We start from the raw sequence: 19,553 nt of genomic DNA, 5'->3' as shown, positions 1-19,553 counted from the left end.
TAATAAAAGAGCATGACAGTTATTTATGGTGTATAATGTTGTGTGACACCCTTGATTGCATAATTACTCTGATTTATATACGTTATTTTAATTAAATATTTGGGGTATTTTAGAAGGGTGTTACAAATGGCGCTGACGGAAGCATCCTTATGCGTTGGCATAGGGTTGGTGTTCACGTTCGGGGGTCTTGGAGTGAAAGAAATGGTCTTGGCTTTGATCAAGTCTTGTACTCGATTCTGAAATGCAAAACAATTTTCCAAGGTATGACCAGGTGCTCCCATGTGAAATTCGCAATGGGCATTAGCGTCGTATCCAGGTGGATACGGAAAAACAGTTGGTTTTAACTCCCTCAATGTTAGAAGGCCCTCCTTCTGTAGATATGGGAATATCTAACTATAAGGTACTGGTAGAGGATCAAGTTGTCTTCTTGGAGGTCTTGGCTTGAACTGTCTTGGTGGTGCAGTATTTTGCTGATGATGATGTTGTTGATGTTGTGGTTGATACATTTGTTGTTGCTGCATTGGCTGTTGATGGGGTATAGGTACCACGGCGGCGACTTGACCATATGAAGCTTGTTGCTTCCCTTTACAGTTCTTGGATATGGCGTTTATTTCACCTTCTCTTTTCCTTGGGAAGCCTCTAGAATATTTCTTTGGTGCGCTAGATGTTGTCACTGCTCCAGGAATCTTTCCATCCCTCAACCCCTTCTCTATGCGGTCTATTGATTGTTGAATTTACAACTCAACTAAGACAAACTAATAATCATGCCAAGTTACTTAAACATATAGTGTACACAAATAAGATTCAACACCAATCTTTATGATGATATTAGCGTGGAATACAAGAATCAAAAGACTCACAAACCCTAGGCACTAACATCTTAATCTACCAATAAAAACTATCCCATAAACATGAAAATCGAGTATCCCTAAATAGCTATGCATTTTAGGCTTTTTCTCCGTGGATATCTGAATTAAATTCATCCAAAATAATAGCAGAATCAGTTACATTTGATTTTCTCCTTAAATCTCTCAAACAAAAGATATGATTTGTTATATTTCAAATTCAAATTTAAATCTCCATTTAAATATGATTTGATCTTTAGCAACTGTCACACAAATCAATCAATCATTGCTAAATAATCTACAATAAATCCGATTGAATCTCAATTAGAAATTTTGCACCTAACAACATCCATCTTAGCCTGCTAACCAGGGTCAGATGTTGTATTGAACACATGTTGGAACGTCGTGTTTCGCATGTTGCACGAGAACATCCAAACTAACTCTTCTCAATCATTTGTAGATCTTCTTTGTAGAGTGAATCTTGGACTAGATAAATATGAACCAAAACTGCAATACCATATGTCTATTGTCAGAGACCTGATATTGCAGAACACATGTTGGAACGTCCTGTTCCACATTTGTCCTTTTTGTACTAGAAATATCTTGAAAAAACTCCATGTTGTTTTGCATATTGCAACCAATCTAAACCGAACAACAATATCCACCTTTTGCAAATCTTGGAAAACAACTCTTCAAGCAGAAACACAACTAAGTATCAAAGGCATCCATTACTTAAAAAAATATCAACAGTAGCAGAAGAACATATATTAGAGCATATATCAACAACAACAGAAGTACATCTTAGTAGCATGGTAGTTGCTACACATTAGTCAGTTAACATACAAAGATGCTCCCGTAACCATTAACATGTAATCATTCATGATAGGTTAGCCATGCATGCACACACAATTAGTAGTTAGTAGTAAAAGTTCAGAAGCTACTACCAACACACAAATATATTTGCACACACAGTCACACAAGGTTGAGGGCCAAATGCTTTAACATATGTGCACACATAAATTAGATCACACCAGTTAGTACCAATCATACCAATCAGTACTAATCACAACATGATATATCAGGGTAGCAGTAAAACCTCATACATCACAAAGTCAATAGTTAACTCAGTAGTTACACTAATCCACTATAGACACACACACACACACCATTACATCCCTTTTTTACACAATTTGGAAAAGGTGTTCCTCAGAAAAATTCAGTCAGTTATCATAGAGGTCGGTATGATAGCACATACACACAGATCACGAGTAGACAAACATCAAGCAATAACACAAATGTTGATCAAGATGCTAGAATAACCCCTAGTGAAACAAAATTAATCCAATTTTTATCATCATCTGAGTAGGTTTATTCTTCAATGCAAATCCAATCTTCCAAATCTTCTTAATTAATCTAAATCTTTCTTTCAAAGGAGCTATAATAGAAACTTTGGACTTGAACAAACCATGGACTTGAATAAACCTTGGACTTGAGCAAACTTGAAGCAAATCTGAAGTGCATGAGAATCCAACTATTATAGTACACACGCTAAGATGCCGCACAATAAGGTCTAGACATCTTTCTATCCATTTTGCTTATAGAATTCAAGAAATAACATTCCTATTTGGCTATATTTTAGGCAAAACACAAATTAAACACTTCTTGAAGATTTCACCACAATTAGTTCACAAGAGACAAAGACTATCAAATTAAAAAAATTCTTTTTCCTCCCCTCTTTTCCTAAAAAGAGACAAATGAGTTAGAACCAGCATTAATCAAACAACACAGCAGTAGATCATCCAGACAAACATGATACTACACACATTGTCCCAATCATTCTTTAGATAACAACAACACACAACTACTTATGAACACCATATTGGAGAAACATCCTTTCTTGATTATCATCATATCATTATCTCCCCCTAATTTTCTCAATCTGGGCAATGGGTAACAAAACAAACCATCCTAATATGGGCACAAGTACTAGAGAACAAGAACCTAAGAGCACATACCACAAACTTGCAGGAGCAGCAATAGAAATATGAGGTGACAAAGCTCCAACATTTCTCCATAAAAAATAGATCAGGTTCATCAACAGGTGTGCAATGGTGTAACATAATGTCTAGGATATCTTTCCCAGGAAATAACTTGCAAATGAAACTCAGCAACCCATGAGGAATATCATCATTCTTAACCATAAATTCCATCATCAACTTAGGATAACCAGATCCATCATTCATAATTGTCTTTAATAATTGAGTATCACTAAGAGGCTTCATATTTTTATTGTAATTCAGTGCTTCAACATAATGTTATTTTTCAAGAGTCATTCTTCTATAATGTGCAACGTTCCTTTTCTTCTTAGACGATTTCTTAATAATAACCACATGTTTCTTCTTTTTCTTAGGTGTCTCCTTTGCCTTGGTAGGAGTAGGGATCTTCTTAGAAGGAGTCATTTTAGCCTTCAGCACAACATTTCTATTTACCACCATTTTCTTTTACTTCTTGTCAGACATTTTACTAAGACTGCAATCTTTAGTAACACTTCATTCACAGGAGCAGGTTCAACATGAAATCCATTTTTATTATGTATAGAACCCTCATCATCACTGAAATAATCATTAATAACATGTCATGTAGGTTGTCTATCACATCCTTCCTCTGAGTTGGAAACTCGGTGAACAACATGTCATGAAGGTTGTCTAGCACATCTTGATTAACATCTACATTCAAGTACCTATTGAGGGAGGCACGTTTGACATCCATCTGATAACGTGTGAACATAAGGCTACAAGGCAAACCTTGCAACATTCTGATGGCTTCAAGATGAAAAATAGGAGTAGAGTCTTCAACATAGCCTTGTGTTACAAGTTAAGCCTTCTTTCTAGTAACAATCTCATGACTTTTATTATTATTATTCTTAACAACCTCAACATGGGCTATATCAACCTCAACATCTTCATGGATATGGTCATCATTACTCACAAAATTATTCTTATCAACCACATCATCAAAAAATGGAATATTGTAGGGAACAATATATAGGACATGTTTCCTGACATAAAACTTATACATGAGATTTAATACACCAAGAGGAACACCAATTTCAGCTTCACCAAACACAATACCTTGATTTTGAATTGTGACAACTATATAATTATAAGAAGGAACCCTGATATGAAGAATTATGCCATAATCATTAATCTTCTGTAGCATCTTATTTTTAACCACTGTTGGTTTTTCAATATTAGGAGGACCTAGAGCCTGACCATCAGCCTTCCCTTCAACGATAAATCCTTGCATGAGTCTCGTAAAGTCCATAAGTGGTAATTCAGAAACATGAGTAGGATCTTGAAGCATCTTGTATGACATCTTGGTTTGCTTTTCAATTTGACACTCTCCACTGATTTTGCCTTCTTCAATCATGAGTTTTGGCAATCCCTTTGTAGTATCTTCAGATATGATCTCCTTAATGCTCTTAACCTTGGATGAGGGATGAGAGATCCACATATAACAATTGTCTTTGGATCTTAAACCCTTCATTAACACCTCTTGATATTTTGTAGAGACAATACATTCAAACTTGTTGTAGCTAACATTCAGACCTTGATCACATAGTTGAATTATGTTAATCAAGTTAGTAGTTAATCCTTCTACCAACAACACATCATTAAGACAAGGAAAACCTAGAATAACCAGTTTGCCAATGCCTTTTATTCATCCTCTAGCTCCATTATCAAAGTTAACATAACTATTAGAGTAGGGCTTCAACTCTTTAAGATAACCCTTTTCATCAGTTATGTGCTTTGAACATCCACTATCTACCAATCTTCTCTTGATGAAACTCTAAGAGAGGTATGAGCAATGAGACAAAGTGACAATTTCCTTGGGTTTCCACACCTTCTTATCTTGATTTTTCTTCCCTTTTTTCTATTGATCCTAGGATGACTATGAGACTAAGGATATCCATACAACATATAGCAAAAATATCTTATATGACCATATTTTCCACAATGGTGACACCTCCAAGATAATTTCTTGTTTACATTGTTGTGAGGGGACACATATTAAGCAGGATGCTGGGACATGTGGTCCTTCATTAGAAACTATGTTTTCTTATCAGCAACAACAAATTTCTCAGTAGGAACTTTGACCTTGTTGTTCAAGGAACCGTAGTCAAAACCTATAGCCTTCTTTTCCGCAATATCCAAGATCTCATCTAACATATCAGAACCATTGTTCAATATACGTATAAATTTTGTTATATTTTCAAGTTTAGACATTAACAATGTGTCTCCCTCATCCAGACCTACAATGGTTGATCCAAGCTTATCATTTTCCATGAGTATATCACTTATAATCTTCTTTGTTTCTCTTTTATCATGCAAGATTTCTTCCACTCAGTAAGAAACTCTTTATAAGATTCAACTAGCTCTTCTGTTGAGATATCTTCATCACTAGACTCACTGCAAGAGTCATATTTTCTAGTGAAAGCCATCACCTTATTATCCATTTCGTCTTCACTCTCATCATCAGATTCAAACCAAATGATTGACATACTACTATGGAAAACACATATAGTAATGGTTATGAAACACATATAATGACGGTTGCATGTTCGTTGTTAGGTAGCATGGGATTATATTTATGTTAGTTTCCATAACAAGTGTGTGACCTTGGTTATAAGTTAGGTAGCATGCTACCTATCAGAACCATTATATTAAACAACCATTATGATATATATTTAGGTCATGACTTTGAAACCCAACAACATCAATTTATTTGTAATATAATAAACATTTCACCACGGTTACAGAACATAACCGTTGTGGAAAGTATCCTAAGTTTATTATAAACTATGTAGATTGCTTTTTTTTCGTACACCATACTAAATATATACAACCATTAAAATTGATGTAGAAGATAATAATTTTAAAAATTAAATTATTCTTGAAAAACAAGTTAAATGAACCAATGTTTTTTAAATTGTATTCATACCGTAATTCATCTCTTGCTACTTAACACATAGTATTTGATTCAATGTCTCGAGTTATTCAAAGTAAGAGTTCATTTCTAGTTTATTTTGCAAAGCATTAATATGTTGACTAATTCAGAATCATCATCTTCGATATCATCATCATTATTTTAATCAATAATGATGATCATTATGATGACAACAAAGAGGATGATTCAATTTCTCAATAAATTTGATATTTTGCAATATAAATTAATAGAGAATGAATCGTTTCTTTGAAGAATCTGGGGCAATAAATCAAATTCTACGTGTTAAAGAGCGATAGATGAATTACGAGATGCATGTAATTCGAAAAACATATTTAATCTAAGTTACATTTGAAATATAGTTTAGTTTTCAAATTATTATTTTCTAAATCACTTTAAATGAATGCAGGTTCAATGAAGGGTTAGTGAAACAAATAATTTATATACATTATAATAAACTCAACAACAACATACATCAACAATAACAAAATTTATAAACAACAACAGCAACATCAATAACATACACTATCAACAAAAAATACAAATCTTTTATGAACAACAACAACAACAAAATACATAAACATTTATCAACAAAACGACAACAACATAGCTTTTATTGAAAAGATTTGTGAAATAATCTAAAGTTAATGTACTTTGTGTTGCTATGAAGAAAAAGTACAAGTCGATTGAAGCTTCCAAGAGAGCTTCATACTTCTTATCTTGTTTCTCTATAGCAACACAAATTAAACCATTTATGAACCATATTCATAGTATGAGTTCTCTTGAACCATATTTTAAAATATAAACAACTTTCAGAATGTTAACATGTTTTGAAAATATAAACTAACATTAACATAAACGGAAACATGACCCAAAAAGGAAGTAAATCATGCCAAATAAAAAAACATTTTAAGAAGAACTAGTATCATACACGGAATAGATATGAAAAATGTAAGTAAGCTAATGGAAAAGATTATATTTTTGTTTGAAGAAGGTTATCAGGACGAGTTCGCTGCATTAGAAAAGAGAAATGTTAGGGTTTTGTTGATAAAAAAGGAAGAACAATTATTAATAGAATGGAAGAAAGCATATGAAGAAGAGGACGAAAGAGAAAACGGATGAACTTGATTACCTTTAAGTTTGAAGATGCTAATGAAGACGACTTCGTTGCATGTTATCACGCTTGATGTTAGGGTTATATATATATATATATATATATATATATATATATATATATATATATATATATATATATATATATATATATATATATATATATATATATATATATATATATATATTTATTTCCGGAGTAAGTTATTAAAACTTACTCCATATCTTTATCATTGATTCATTTTTAATCAATGATTAAAAATAATCAATAATTAGAGACAGAAAAATAAATTGGTCACTGGTCACATAATAATTAATTAATGATTATTTTTAACTATGAATTGAAAATGAAATAATGATTAAGATGCGGAGTAAGTTTTATAGAGTAAGAATATTCCTCTCTCTCTCTCTCTCTCTATATATATATATATATATATATATATATATATATATATATATATATATATATATATATATATAAAGCCAGAAATATAACTTAGTGGTGGCAAAATTATTTTATAAAAATATATTTATATAAAAAACACAATTATATATATATAATAAAATAAATATAAATTATATTTGGTGAATTTAAAATTGCTTAAAAAAATTTTACTCAAAACTTCATTATTTTAATTTCTGGTATCTAAAATGGTCCAATATATTCTTTTGTTTCTACTACTATTTTAAAAATTATAATTAATTTAAGAGACATAATATTTAATTTTTAATAAGAAATGGGGGTGCATACCCCCAGTATCTTACACCGAACTCCGTCCATATATATATATATATATATATATATATATATATACACTTTAATGGAACAAAGAAATTATATTTAAAAGGAAAACCCTACGCCTTTAAATCTATTAGTTGGAAATGACATACATCTAAATTATATTTAGGACGACAAGACATAAAATCCTAACTAAACGTGGGAGGTAATTACAGAAGAATGCCAACAACCATATGCACCAAAATGAATTAGGGTAACAAATTTAAATGATTAACAGGTAATCTTGTACTAAGTATTCCTATCCAAAAATACAAGAAACTTTACAAGAAAATAAGTATACAAAAATTACTAATATTTAAGTGACCCTGAAGCCTAATATATAGCATGAACCTAATATTCAGGTAGGTCTTGGATGAATCCCAATCCAGAAGGAGATATCAAACTTCCTAATATTCCATATGGAGAATCAGAAAATTTATAAACTGGTCGAGATGAATTGTTTGGGCTAAAGAAATCACATGAAGTTGGAGTGAATAATGGCATCTCAGCAAATTTCATCATATTATTAGGACTTTGTTCATCATAATTAATATTGCTATTCACACCTTCCTTTTCAACTGAGCTAGTTGTTGATGTAGTTTCATCACCCTCGTGCTGTTTGAAGTTGATACTATTATTGTTTGATCCATCTGACAAGGATGACTCAGGAACCTCTTGCTGACGTGGCAGCACCTGATTGGTAGTTGACATGCCTGTGAGTCTTTGAACAAGAGCCATGAAATCTTGTGCTTTTGTATGAATAATCTTTGGTGATTGAGTGTATATGATGATGGGAACCCTTTGTTGTTTGTGTGATGAGTTGGGCTTGCGAATCATCAAAGGTGTAGGACGAGGGCCATTGATGTTTATCTTTTGTTGATCATAATTAAAACCATGCAATTTTGAAGTAGGTTTCATTTTGGTGTTCAACAACTCAATATTATTGAAAGATGTGTGTATGAAAAAGAAAGGTTGTGTTTGCTAAAAGAAGAAAAAGATAAAAGAGAAACTTGGTGAATAGGGAAGAGATGGTAGGTAGTGTATATATAGAAGGAGAAACTATTTGGCCAACAATGCTGACCGTTTACACTTGATCTACTATCAATTATAAAATTTGATTATATGTAATTGAGATGAGTTGTGTTTTTTATTTGACTGCTTGAGACTTTCATCCTTTTAATGATTGTTAATTAATTTTGTACCGTTTTAAAAATGGAATTTACTTAGAAATGGAATTTACTTAGAAAAGATATGTACTAACGTACAAGAAAGATATTTGATTTGTACCCAATGGAGAAAACAACAATTGTTGAAGAGAATTTCTTAAGTAGGGTGGGAGCCTATGTTGTTTTACGATTTTGAAAATCAGTTCCAGAAGAAATTATTGAATCGAGTGCGGATTGAATTGCTTTCTTTAAAACGTTTTGTGGAACTGTACAAAATTATGCAAAATAATCAAATTATTGTGTCGTCTCCAGGATAAAACATTTTAGTTCTATATTATACGATTACTACTTGCACGGTAGATAATCGATCTAGAAATACACTCTCTGATTGTACAAAGACCATTCGAATATGATATAATTATTCCTCGTAGTATCTGGTATAATGACTAATTTCTCAGACCAAGAGAAAACTCTAATAATTCTCCAAAGAGAATTCAATAATGGTCATTTGACCACTTAAAATAATTTCTCAAACAAGAGAAATTCAAATAATTCTCCAAAGAGAGTCCAAAAATTAATAATTGTAATTTCTCAACTAAAACAAAGAGAAATTAACATAATTTTCTAAAGAGAATTCAAGATAATACTCAGAAAATTCAACGAGTAGAAAGAAAGATGGAGAAATTGGCAAGAAAAAACTCAACAAATGAGTTTTTGGTGTGTTTTGGAATAAAACAAGAAATTTCCTTATATAATGAAGTGAGGTATCTAAGATATATCACCTAAACAATGTGGGACTAAGGAGTTTTCTCAATTAACACACATTGTGGGACTTAAGGAACCTTTTCAAATTCATCTCCCTATATTGAAATATTGACACAATGTTCCAACAATCCCCCACTTAAATTTAAAAAAGTGTTTTAGAAGTAACGTCAAATGTTTCTAAGATTGTGCATAAACAAAGGTGTCTACGACTTGAAACTTTGCATAGCAAGTAGGATTCTGATTCAACAAGAGTAACACAATTGCATTGAACTTTATCTCAAACATCAAACTCGTACACAACCTTTTTTTAAGGTGTATTCTAATAGTTTGTGCTTTAATGGCCCTCCATGTGTATCTCAGTTTAGTGCAGGCTTTAGGAATTCTGCCTCAAAATTCCATAGGGATCAGCCTAAGTTCCACAATTATATATGTGATATCAAGAGTACTCCTACAACCTAGGTACTTTCTCATACAGAGTATAGATCTCATTAAGAGTTTTTATTATCTCATCCTCTTTTCGCTTCAGGATTCATGTTTCTCTTATTTATACTAGCATGATCACCTTATATTACTCATAACTTGTTATTATCCATTGAACCTATTTCTTTGGATCTTCAATCTATTAGGTTGGATTACCATCTTGAGCAACTCATTTTTCTATAGGCATTAGTCTCATCATATTGGATGTATTATAGACTTTCTCTCTAGCTAATCCTTTCGTCAAAGGATCTGCTAAATCTTCATCAGTGCGTACATTATCCATTCTTACAGCTCCTTTAGAGATGTAGTCTCTAACAGTGTTGTGTTTTCTTCTAATTTGACGTCACTTACCGTTATACTAACGGTTCTCAATTTTTGCAATAGTCGTGGTACTATCGTAATGGATCAACACAACTGGCGTAGGTTTTTCCCATAAAGAAATCTCAGCTAGCAAAAATCTTAACCAACTTGCTTCTTCATTAGCAGTCCCTAATGCTATCATCTTAGACTCCATTGTGGACTGAACTAGGATAGTCTGTTTCTTTGATTTCCATGATACAACTCCTCTAGCTATATTGAATACATAGTCACTAGTTGCTTCAAAATCATCTGATAAGGTATTCCAATATGCATCACTATATCCTTCAAGTACATTAGGAAATCTCTGATAATGCAAACCGAGAGTCACAATCTTTTTAAAATACCACATGACTCGTTCAATGGCTTGCCAATGCTCGTTACTCAGTCTACTAGTAAACCTGCACAACAATCCTACGACATATACAATGTCGGCTCTAGTACAATCAGTAGCATACCTAATACTTCCAATGATGCTCGCATGTTCTGTTTGTCTGACACTTTCACCTGTGTTCTTAAATAGTTTCACGCTTGGATCGTTCAATGTGCTCGCAGGTTTACAGGAAAATTAATTATATTTCTTTAATATTTTTTCCATGTAGTGTGATTGATCCAAAGAAATTTCTTGCTCGGATATCGTGATCTTGATACAGAGTATCACACTCAGTTCTCTGAGGGTCTTTTATATCAAAGTTGTTGCACAACAATGATTTCACATCATTTACGACCTAAATGCTAGATCCAAATATGAGTAGATTGTCTACATAGAGACATGATAATGCAAATGCGATTCTCATATTTGTAATAAATGCATTTGTCACTTTCATAAACATTGTACCCATTCGATATCATTAAGTTATCAAACTTTCTATGACATTGCTTTGGAACTTGTTTTAGACCATACAGAGACTTATCTAACTTACAGGCATTGTGTTTCTTGCCCCTGAATCACAAACCCCTTCGGTTGATCCATATAGATTTCTTCTTCTAAGTCACCATTTAAAAAAAATATCTTAACATCTATTTGGTGTACTATTAAATTATAAATAGAAAAACTGAAAATAGTACCCTAATGGATGTAATTCTAGTGACTGGAGAAAAAGTAGAGAAGAAACCTATATTTCCTCTTTGCCTAAAACCTTTAGTTACAAGGCAGACTTTGTACTTATCAATTGTTCCATCGTGTTTTAGTTTCATTTTTAAAACCCATTTACAACCGATTGATTTGCAACCAGGAGGCAAGTCTATTAAGTGTCGGGTCCTGTTAGATTCTAGAGAATCTATATCAACTTTAATAGCATCTTGTCGCATATCTACTTCTTGAAGATTGATTGGATCTTCTTCAACTGTATAAACTGCATAATCGAGCCCATAGTCTCAATCAACTCTTACTCGTTTACTTCATCTAAGTTTTGTTTCTACTTCTTTGTTGCTTTCAGTGCTTCTAATCACAGGAATGTGATTCGATTCAGTGCCTCCACTATTTCTCAATTTGAAAGGAACTTTGTCTTCATAGAATCCAACATCATTTGATTCTATGATCACTTTAGAATTTAGGTAGCTCATAACACCTATATGCTTTACTGTTTGCTGCTTACCCAATGAATAAACATTCATAGGCTCTATTAACGAGTTTAACTCGCTTCAAATCCGGAATTCTGACATAAGCCCAGCAGTCCAAAGTTCGTAAATAAGACAAGGTTGGTTATCTTTTATTTAATATCTCATAAGGAGAGATCTTACTTTTTGACATGGGAACTCTATTCAGGACATAACAAACAGTCAACAAAATTTCCCTCCATAAGTGAGATGCAACACCAGAATTCAACATAATAGAAACAACTAGTTCAGTAAAAAATTTATTCTTTCTATCTACTTTACCATTCATTTCGGGAGATTATGGTGTAGTCGTTTCATGTACAATTTCATGTTGTTTATAAAATTCATTAAATAAACTATAATCATATTCAGTTCCCCTATAGCTACGAAGTCTTTTAATCTTCTTACTAAATTAATTTCATTTTCATTCACAAAAGTCTTAAACATAACAATTTCACAAAAATATCATTTTTAGTAATTGTGTACAAATCTACCTCAATAGACTGACTAAACCATGCCTTACTCAGAAGAAAATCAGAAACAAGATTCTTTATAATGTCTGAGTATACATGACATCCTTCAATATTAAAGTCTTTGCAGAGGTGAACTATGTTCCACTTCTCCAATATCGAAAACACTAGTGGTGTGGATAACTCCCAATAACATTTTCTTATTCATGCATGTTTTGAACATTGCACAATCATAACAGACATGACGAGAATAGGAAATTTCTATCCACCAACCATCATATTCAACAATCATGTTGATTTTAGTGATCATATCAATAAATTGCTCATCAATGTAGGTTAACCTATGCATTAGGGGAAACACGAGGTTTAAACTCGATCTTACATTTCTTAGTCATATGACTTGGTTTTCTACAAGTTAAGAAAGAGAAAACACTAATGTCATTTCTTTCTGGTGGTGGTGGTTGCTTCCTATCAATTGGAGTAATTAGGGCCCTTGAAGGGTTCTTATTCTTAATTCGGTTCCCAACATTACGGTTCTTATTCTTTAATCATTTGCCAAATGGCTTCAGAACTACACCGAATTTATTTTTGTTGTTTGAAACAATGAAGACTTTTCTTTTTGACATTATCTATGAATTTCTTCTTCAACTCGAAGGCTAATAATCAGACTCTCAATTAAAAATTATTTTGTCTTATGGTGAAGCAAAATTTTTAAAACTTTCAAATGAGGGCGAAATTTGTCAATAATAATTTTTTTTTGAAAATGTTCATCTAAACACATACCTTTTGTGATAATCTTATAAGAAATCTTTTGAAGTTCATAATATTGAGCCTTCATGGACCTTTCATTTATACCATCTGAGACTTTAAGTAGCGGCTTACGACATACTTCTTTGTTCCAACTTCTTTAGTATCATATTTCTTTTATAGAGCTTCCATACCTGGTTTGTAGTCTTGTAGTTACTTTAATAACCATACATATCATCGACAAGACCGTTCAGAATGTGATTTTTGCAAAGATAGTCATTCTCAAGCCATAGGGTAATTTCTTTCCTGAGTTGTGAATCACCTGCAACAGATTCAGCAATTTTAGCATTTCCATATGAATCCACAAAGTCTTATCATTAGTTTGTTCAATTGATCCAGAAGGAGAAACGAGAGTATCCTCAACCAGAACGATGGCAACCTTCTTTAAGTTTATTAAAAAAAATCATTTTAGCTTGCTAAGTTTGAAGTGAAAACCCTCAAACTTGGATGGCTTGTCATAGATAGCAGCCGTAGGGTTGCCAATAATTTCTTCCGTAGCCATGGAAGGTTTTAAAACGTCTTAAAGTTTTTGTTTCACAATTTTGAAAATCAGACATAGAAGAAATTACTAGGTCGAGCCGCGGACTAGGTAACTCTCTTTATGATGTTTCGTGACACTGCCCAAAATTATGTAAAGCAGACAAACTACTTGTTGTCTCCAAGATAAAACAACTCAGTTCTATATTGTACGATTACTAATTGCACGGTAGATAATCCTTCTCGAAATATACCCTATGATGGTACAAAGACCATTCAAATATGGTATAAATATCACTCGTAGTATCTGGTATAACGATCAGTCGCAATGATTTCCCACACCAAGAGAAATTCCAATAATTCTCCAAAGAGATTGCAATAATGGTCAATTGCCCACTCAAAATAATTTCTCAAATAAGAGAAATTAAAATAATTCTCCAAAGAGAATCCAAAAATTAATAATTGTAATTTCTCAACTCAAACAAGGAGAAATTAACAATATTCTCTAAAGAGAATTCAAGATCATATTCAGAAAATTCAACGAGTAGAGAGAAAGAGGGAGAAATTGGCGCTTCCACAATTCGAAAGACGCAGAGTTATGAGAGTGAGGAAGGAAAAACTCAATAAAATGAGTTTTTGGTGTGTTTTGGAATAAAACAAAGAATTTTCTTATAAAATGAAGTGAGGTATCTAAGATATATCACGTAAATAATGTGAGACTAAGGAGTTTTCTCAACTAACACACAATGTGGGACTTAAGGAACATTTTCAAATTCATCTCCCTATATTGAAATATTGACATAATGTTCCAACAACCCATGTATCAAGTACTTAGGAGCATGGATCCTCACCTGCTGAATGGCTTCTGTCATCCATGTTGCCCTTGAATCAATGGCTAATTTTTTTTGAAATTAAATAATAAAAATAAAAATATCATCTTTAATAAAAATGAATTATGGATATGATAGTAGGACCAACAATATGAGAGGAACGTCTAGAGATGATCCAAATCCAATACTTAAGAGTGTCCAAGGCACTTAGAGGATGTACCCTGGAGTTTTAATTTAATTACATAACATAATACTTCGTCGTACGAGTAATTTCTCCTAAAATAAATATTTTTCCAATTTTTAATTGAATTTTTAAGTAATTATTTTAAGGCAAAATATTATATTTTGTCTTGTATCTTTGATTCGGATCCAGTTTGTTCACTTAACTTTTAAAAAGACCATTTTGATCTTTAACTTTACAAACTTGATTACATTAGTATTTTCCTTCAAATGTCAATAACTACTTTAATATTTGATGATGTGGAAAACGACATGTAAAATTTAATTCTTGTGACCAATTTATCATCAATAAAATCAGTCATTAAAAGAGATTTTCTAAATTTTAATATATTCTTCATATTCTAGAAACACTCAAACTTATGTTAGAATTAACCCCAATCATGGAGATAATCCTAGTCAATATTGATTGACGAAGAATCTATCTTTTTTATTGATTGGTCTTCTCGTTCCTCACTTTTCACACGAGTGATTCAACCACTCCTTAGTTGCAAGATGATTCATGTGCACAATATTCTGGGAAGAAAATAAATCTATGAAAGTGAATTGTGGAAGAAATGAGAAATTAGGGTTTTGAGAGAGGGAAAAAAGATGGATCAAATTTTGCAGAGTTTCTCTCTGCGTTTATTCTTGCTAAATTTCTCTTATTTACAACAACTTACAATTGTAGGATAACTCCCTATTTATAGATGAGATTACTTGCATATCAAGTAATCTCTAACTAATTCAACTAACAAATTCTAAGTTTTAACTTTGTCAAGGTTAACTCCTTCAATGATTATCTACTTTGACTACTATCAAATACATTCGACTTCGGCTCTATCGAATCTTACAGGCATGCTTAACAAAAATATTTATATATTCAACACACCACCTAATTCATTGTGTCTAAGCTATACACATTCATCATTGTTCTTAATCTCTTTAATAATTCAACTTGCACAACCTTCATCATGATGTCTGCAATCTGGTTCCCAATTCTGCAGTGTTCCAAGTTTTGCTTCCCACTTTCTACTTTCCCCCAAAGATAATGGAACATCATCTTGATGTGTTTGCTTCTTCCATGTGCTACCCGGTTCTTGGTCAAGTTCATAGCCGACATATTGTCAATCTTCATGATCATTGGTCCATGGTCTTCTCTTGAAATCGCCTCGATTAGGTTCACCATCCATGTTTCTTCACATGTACACAAAAAGTAGCTATGTACTAAGTCTCACATGATGACAACACTACTACTAGTTCTTTTCTTGAGCTCTAAGCAACTGGCTCACCACCTAACATAAACACATACCTAGTTGTGGATTTTCTATCTCCAACATCACCACATTAGCTCGAGTTAGTGTAAATACTAGTTTACATTCTTTTCATTCATCTGGTGTATGAAAAAAAATTCCATAGTCGACAGTTCCTTTAAAATACCTTAGTATTCTCTTTGTGGATGCAAGGTGTGATACATTTGGCTTCTGCATGAATCTACTCATTCTTCCTACATTGTATGTTAGATCAGGCCTTGTATGACAAAGTTATCTTAATGATCCAATGAGTCTTCTATACTAAGTTGGATCGACATCATCTTCATTTGAGTCATTCGGCAGTTGCAGTCTTGGTTCAACAGGTGTCGAAGTTGCATTGCAGTCTTCCTTCTCAAATATTTTGAGTATCTCACTTGCATATCTTCTTTGATGTATCACCAGGCCTCTACTACTCTTGTAGAATTCTATACCAAGGAAGTATGAAATGCTTCCCAGGTAAGACATTTTGAACTCCTTACTTAGATTACCTTTGAAGTATTTGATCTCCTTCTTGCAACTACTTGTTATCAATAGGTCGTTGTAGCGGTAAATTCATGACCATTAAGTTATGGATAAACTTAACGTCAATAAAACCAGAGTCGCCACCGCGCTTTTATTATTTCCAAAGGAAAAGGGAAAAGTACGAACAAAACCCAAAGATAAGAAGTTTTCAAATCAAAACTAATAAAATGCCAGATATTGCAGGTAAGGGGGTTGGTTACACAAAGGGAAGGTGTTAGCACCCAAAGTGTCCTAGGTACTCCTAGGGAGCCCTTTTTTTATGTGTGTATGTGTTCTGGTATAAAATGATATTTGCAATAAATAGAGTGTGGGGATGAGAAAAGAATTCATTAATTATATTTTTGTGTTTGACAAGACCTTCAGACTTGTGCCTATGTACCAACATAAAATGAGGGATCAAAACTTCGTAGTTTGTGGTATCAATTTCAAAGTGAGTTGATTTCTTTTAGCAAAAATTTAAGTTTAAAAGAGGCACAAAGGGCCTAAAAGAGTTTTCATGAGTGTTAATTCTTTTTGTCTTTTGAAATTTTAAGTCAATATGGTTAAGTTCATTTACAAGTTTGATTAAGAAAAGAGTGTAAAAAATGCAATGGCATAAGGCCAAAGTTTCTAATTTGCAATAAAGTCTAGGTTTAAAAAATCTCAAGCAAAGAAGATTTTGAAAATAGGGGGAGATTTGAAATTTAAGAAGTGGGAGGAGATGAAGAGACTAATCCTAAGCATAAAATTAAAAGGTAAGAGTTGAAAAGATCTGATCAATGGGATGCAATCCAACAAACAAGAATGTCATATAGAAACCCATTTTTCCCATGGACTTTAAATCAAGCAACAACAATACACAAGTAGCAAGATGAAGAACAAGGCATCAAATAAAGATAGCCACATCCAAGCAATCAACGTCATATTCTTCTTCATAATCTTCCTCATGTATCAGATGACATACTCCTTGAATGGCTCAGAATAACGCATTAGACACGGGTTCAAAGTAACATTTGCATCAAGACCATGTTGCAGATGAACTCGTAAGGATCCCAATACTTGCATCAGATGAAAATTCAATTTACAAACTTGACTTCAGAAAAGTTGGCATTGGCCAAGTCCTTTTGCATATGGAATATTGCCTAATTCTAAGTCCAAAGCTCAGATCAAAATCCATTAGTCCAAACAAATATTTTTTAGAGTTTTTGTTGTTTATTATGTACTTTGAGGTCCTAAGACCACAAACACAAACAAACTATACAAACAAATATATATAAACACAATATATGGCTCAAGTGAGAAAAGCGAAAAATGACATAAACATAAACAAGTTAAATGATATGTATAATGGAAAATGATAAAAGGCTTATATTTAAAGTGCATAAAAGTAAATGGCTTGAAACTAAAAGTTAGTCAAAGGTTAGTTGATTAGAAGTTAGTGAAGTTTTGCTTTTTCAATTGTTTAAGTCATTCTTTGGAGAACACTCAACCCTTTATTCACAAGCATGGATCCTTGAACCAAGACATCTTCCAAAGGAAGGAAAAAAGACCAAGTTTCCATACAATACCATGAAATGGGGGAGAAATCTAACTTACTAGAATGTTATGCCTTTGGGTCAAAACTTAGCGCTATATTAAGCAATCGTAATTGAACTTATGTAGATATCACAACTATCTGAGGCCGGACAATAAATTTTTTGGTGTTAATGCATGTTAGAGATATGGTATAACGAACCATACTCCTAAAACATACCACACACAAAAAGAAAATGATCAAAGGGTGGACTTAATCACATCCATACATGTATTGGTTCATGAACCAATTAGCCTTAGAATATTGAGATGTCATTGGCCAATGAGAGGGATGAGATAGAAAGGGATTGAAGATGAAGAGGAAGGGGAAATGAGACAAACACAAATTGGTCATGGGGAGGGTTTTCATTCACATTTCATCACTCAGAATCATACATTTTCATTTCAACCTCATGAATCTCATAACCTCTCTCCTAACCCTCACACAAAGCTCCTTCAAAATACCCCATTAAAGCTCAACACTGAAGCTTCAATGGAGTATAGCTCAACCTTAAAATCTTACAACAATTACACCCTCGGAATTCTATCTCTACAATTCCTTTTAAGCACACTCATTCAATCTTAGAAATTAGAAGAAGAATAAGAATAGAAGTAGGAGAAAGAAGAAGAAGATAGGATCAGCAACGTACCAGACTTCAAGTGATTCCATCGTTGTAAGCTTCTTCTCTGATTCAATAACTCGCTTGATCAAATCTCCGCTTTGGAGGTAATTGTTTCCTTCTCGATTCCTCTCAAACTTATTACCACTTCATAGCTTAAATCCTAGGGATCATTATCCCTAAGCTATGAATGTGAATCTATGGATAACCGTCATTTAATTTTGATTCTAAATCCTAGAGTTCTTTGTTATGTTTTCGATTTCTGAAGTGATGTTTAAATTTGGATGGAATTGGTTTGAGTTTGCGGCTGAGGATAGAAATCTAGTACTGATGATGTGAACTGGAAAGTGATGTGAACTTCTCCACCTCCAGAGGCAATTCCAATGCGATGGAGATGGAGGAGGTATGTCTGAAGGGTTTGGCATGCAGTTTATTCTGAATTCAGGTTGAATCCCTCCAACATTCATTCATGTCAATCCCCTTGGGCCTCAATCCCATTCAATTTACCTGATTGCACTCTGCATTGCAACTACACCCTCCCGACTATGGTGTAAATCCCCTTGAACCTCGCTTTGGGCATGCGCCTTGGATTTGCTTAGCAGACCCCAGGCCTGCTCAACATACCCCCTACTTATTTTTT

General features: G+C 33.0%; 1 protein-coding gene across 1 annotated transcript; it reads right to left on the bottom strand.

Moving 5' to 3' along the window:
• Nucleotides 1-7,971: 7,971 nt before the first annotated feature.
• LOC127096997 (VQ motif-containing protein 8, chloroplastic-like) lies at nt 7,972-8,738 on the bottom strand. Its single transcript, XM_051035517.1, has one exon. The coding sequence runs from the start codon at nt 8,656-8,658 to the stop codon at nt 8,092-8,094; it is 567 nt and encodes a 188-aa protein (XP_050891474.1). The 5' UTR covers nt 8,659-8,738; the 3' UTR covers nt 7,972-8,091.
• Between the last annotated feature and the right edge of the window lie 10,815 nt (nt 8,739-19,553).

Source organism: Lathyrus oleraceus, chromosome 6 (genome assembly GCF_024323335.1).
Source record: "Lathyrus oleraceus cultivar Zhongwan6 chromosome 6, CAAS_Psat_ZW6_1.0, whole genome shotgun sequence".
In the NCBI taxonomy this organism is placed as follows: Eukaryota; Viridiplantae; Streptophyta; class Magnoliopsida; order Fabales; family Fabaceae; genus Lathyrus; species Lathyrus oleraceus.
This window is presented reverse-complemented; position numbering and strand designations above follow the sequence as displayed.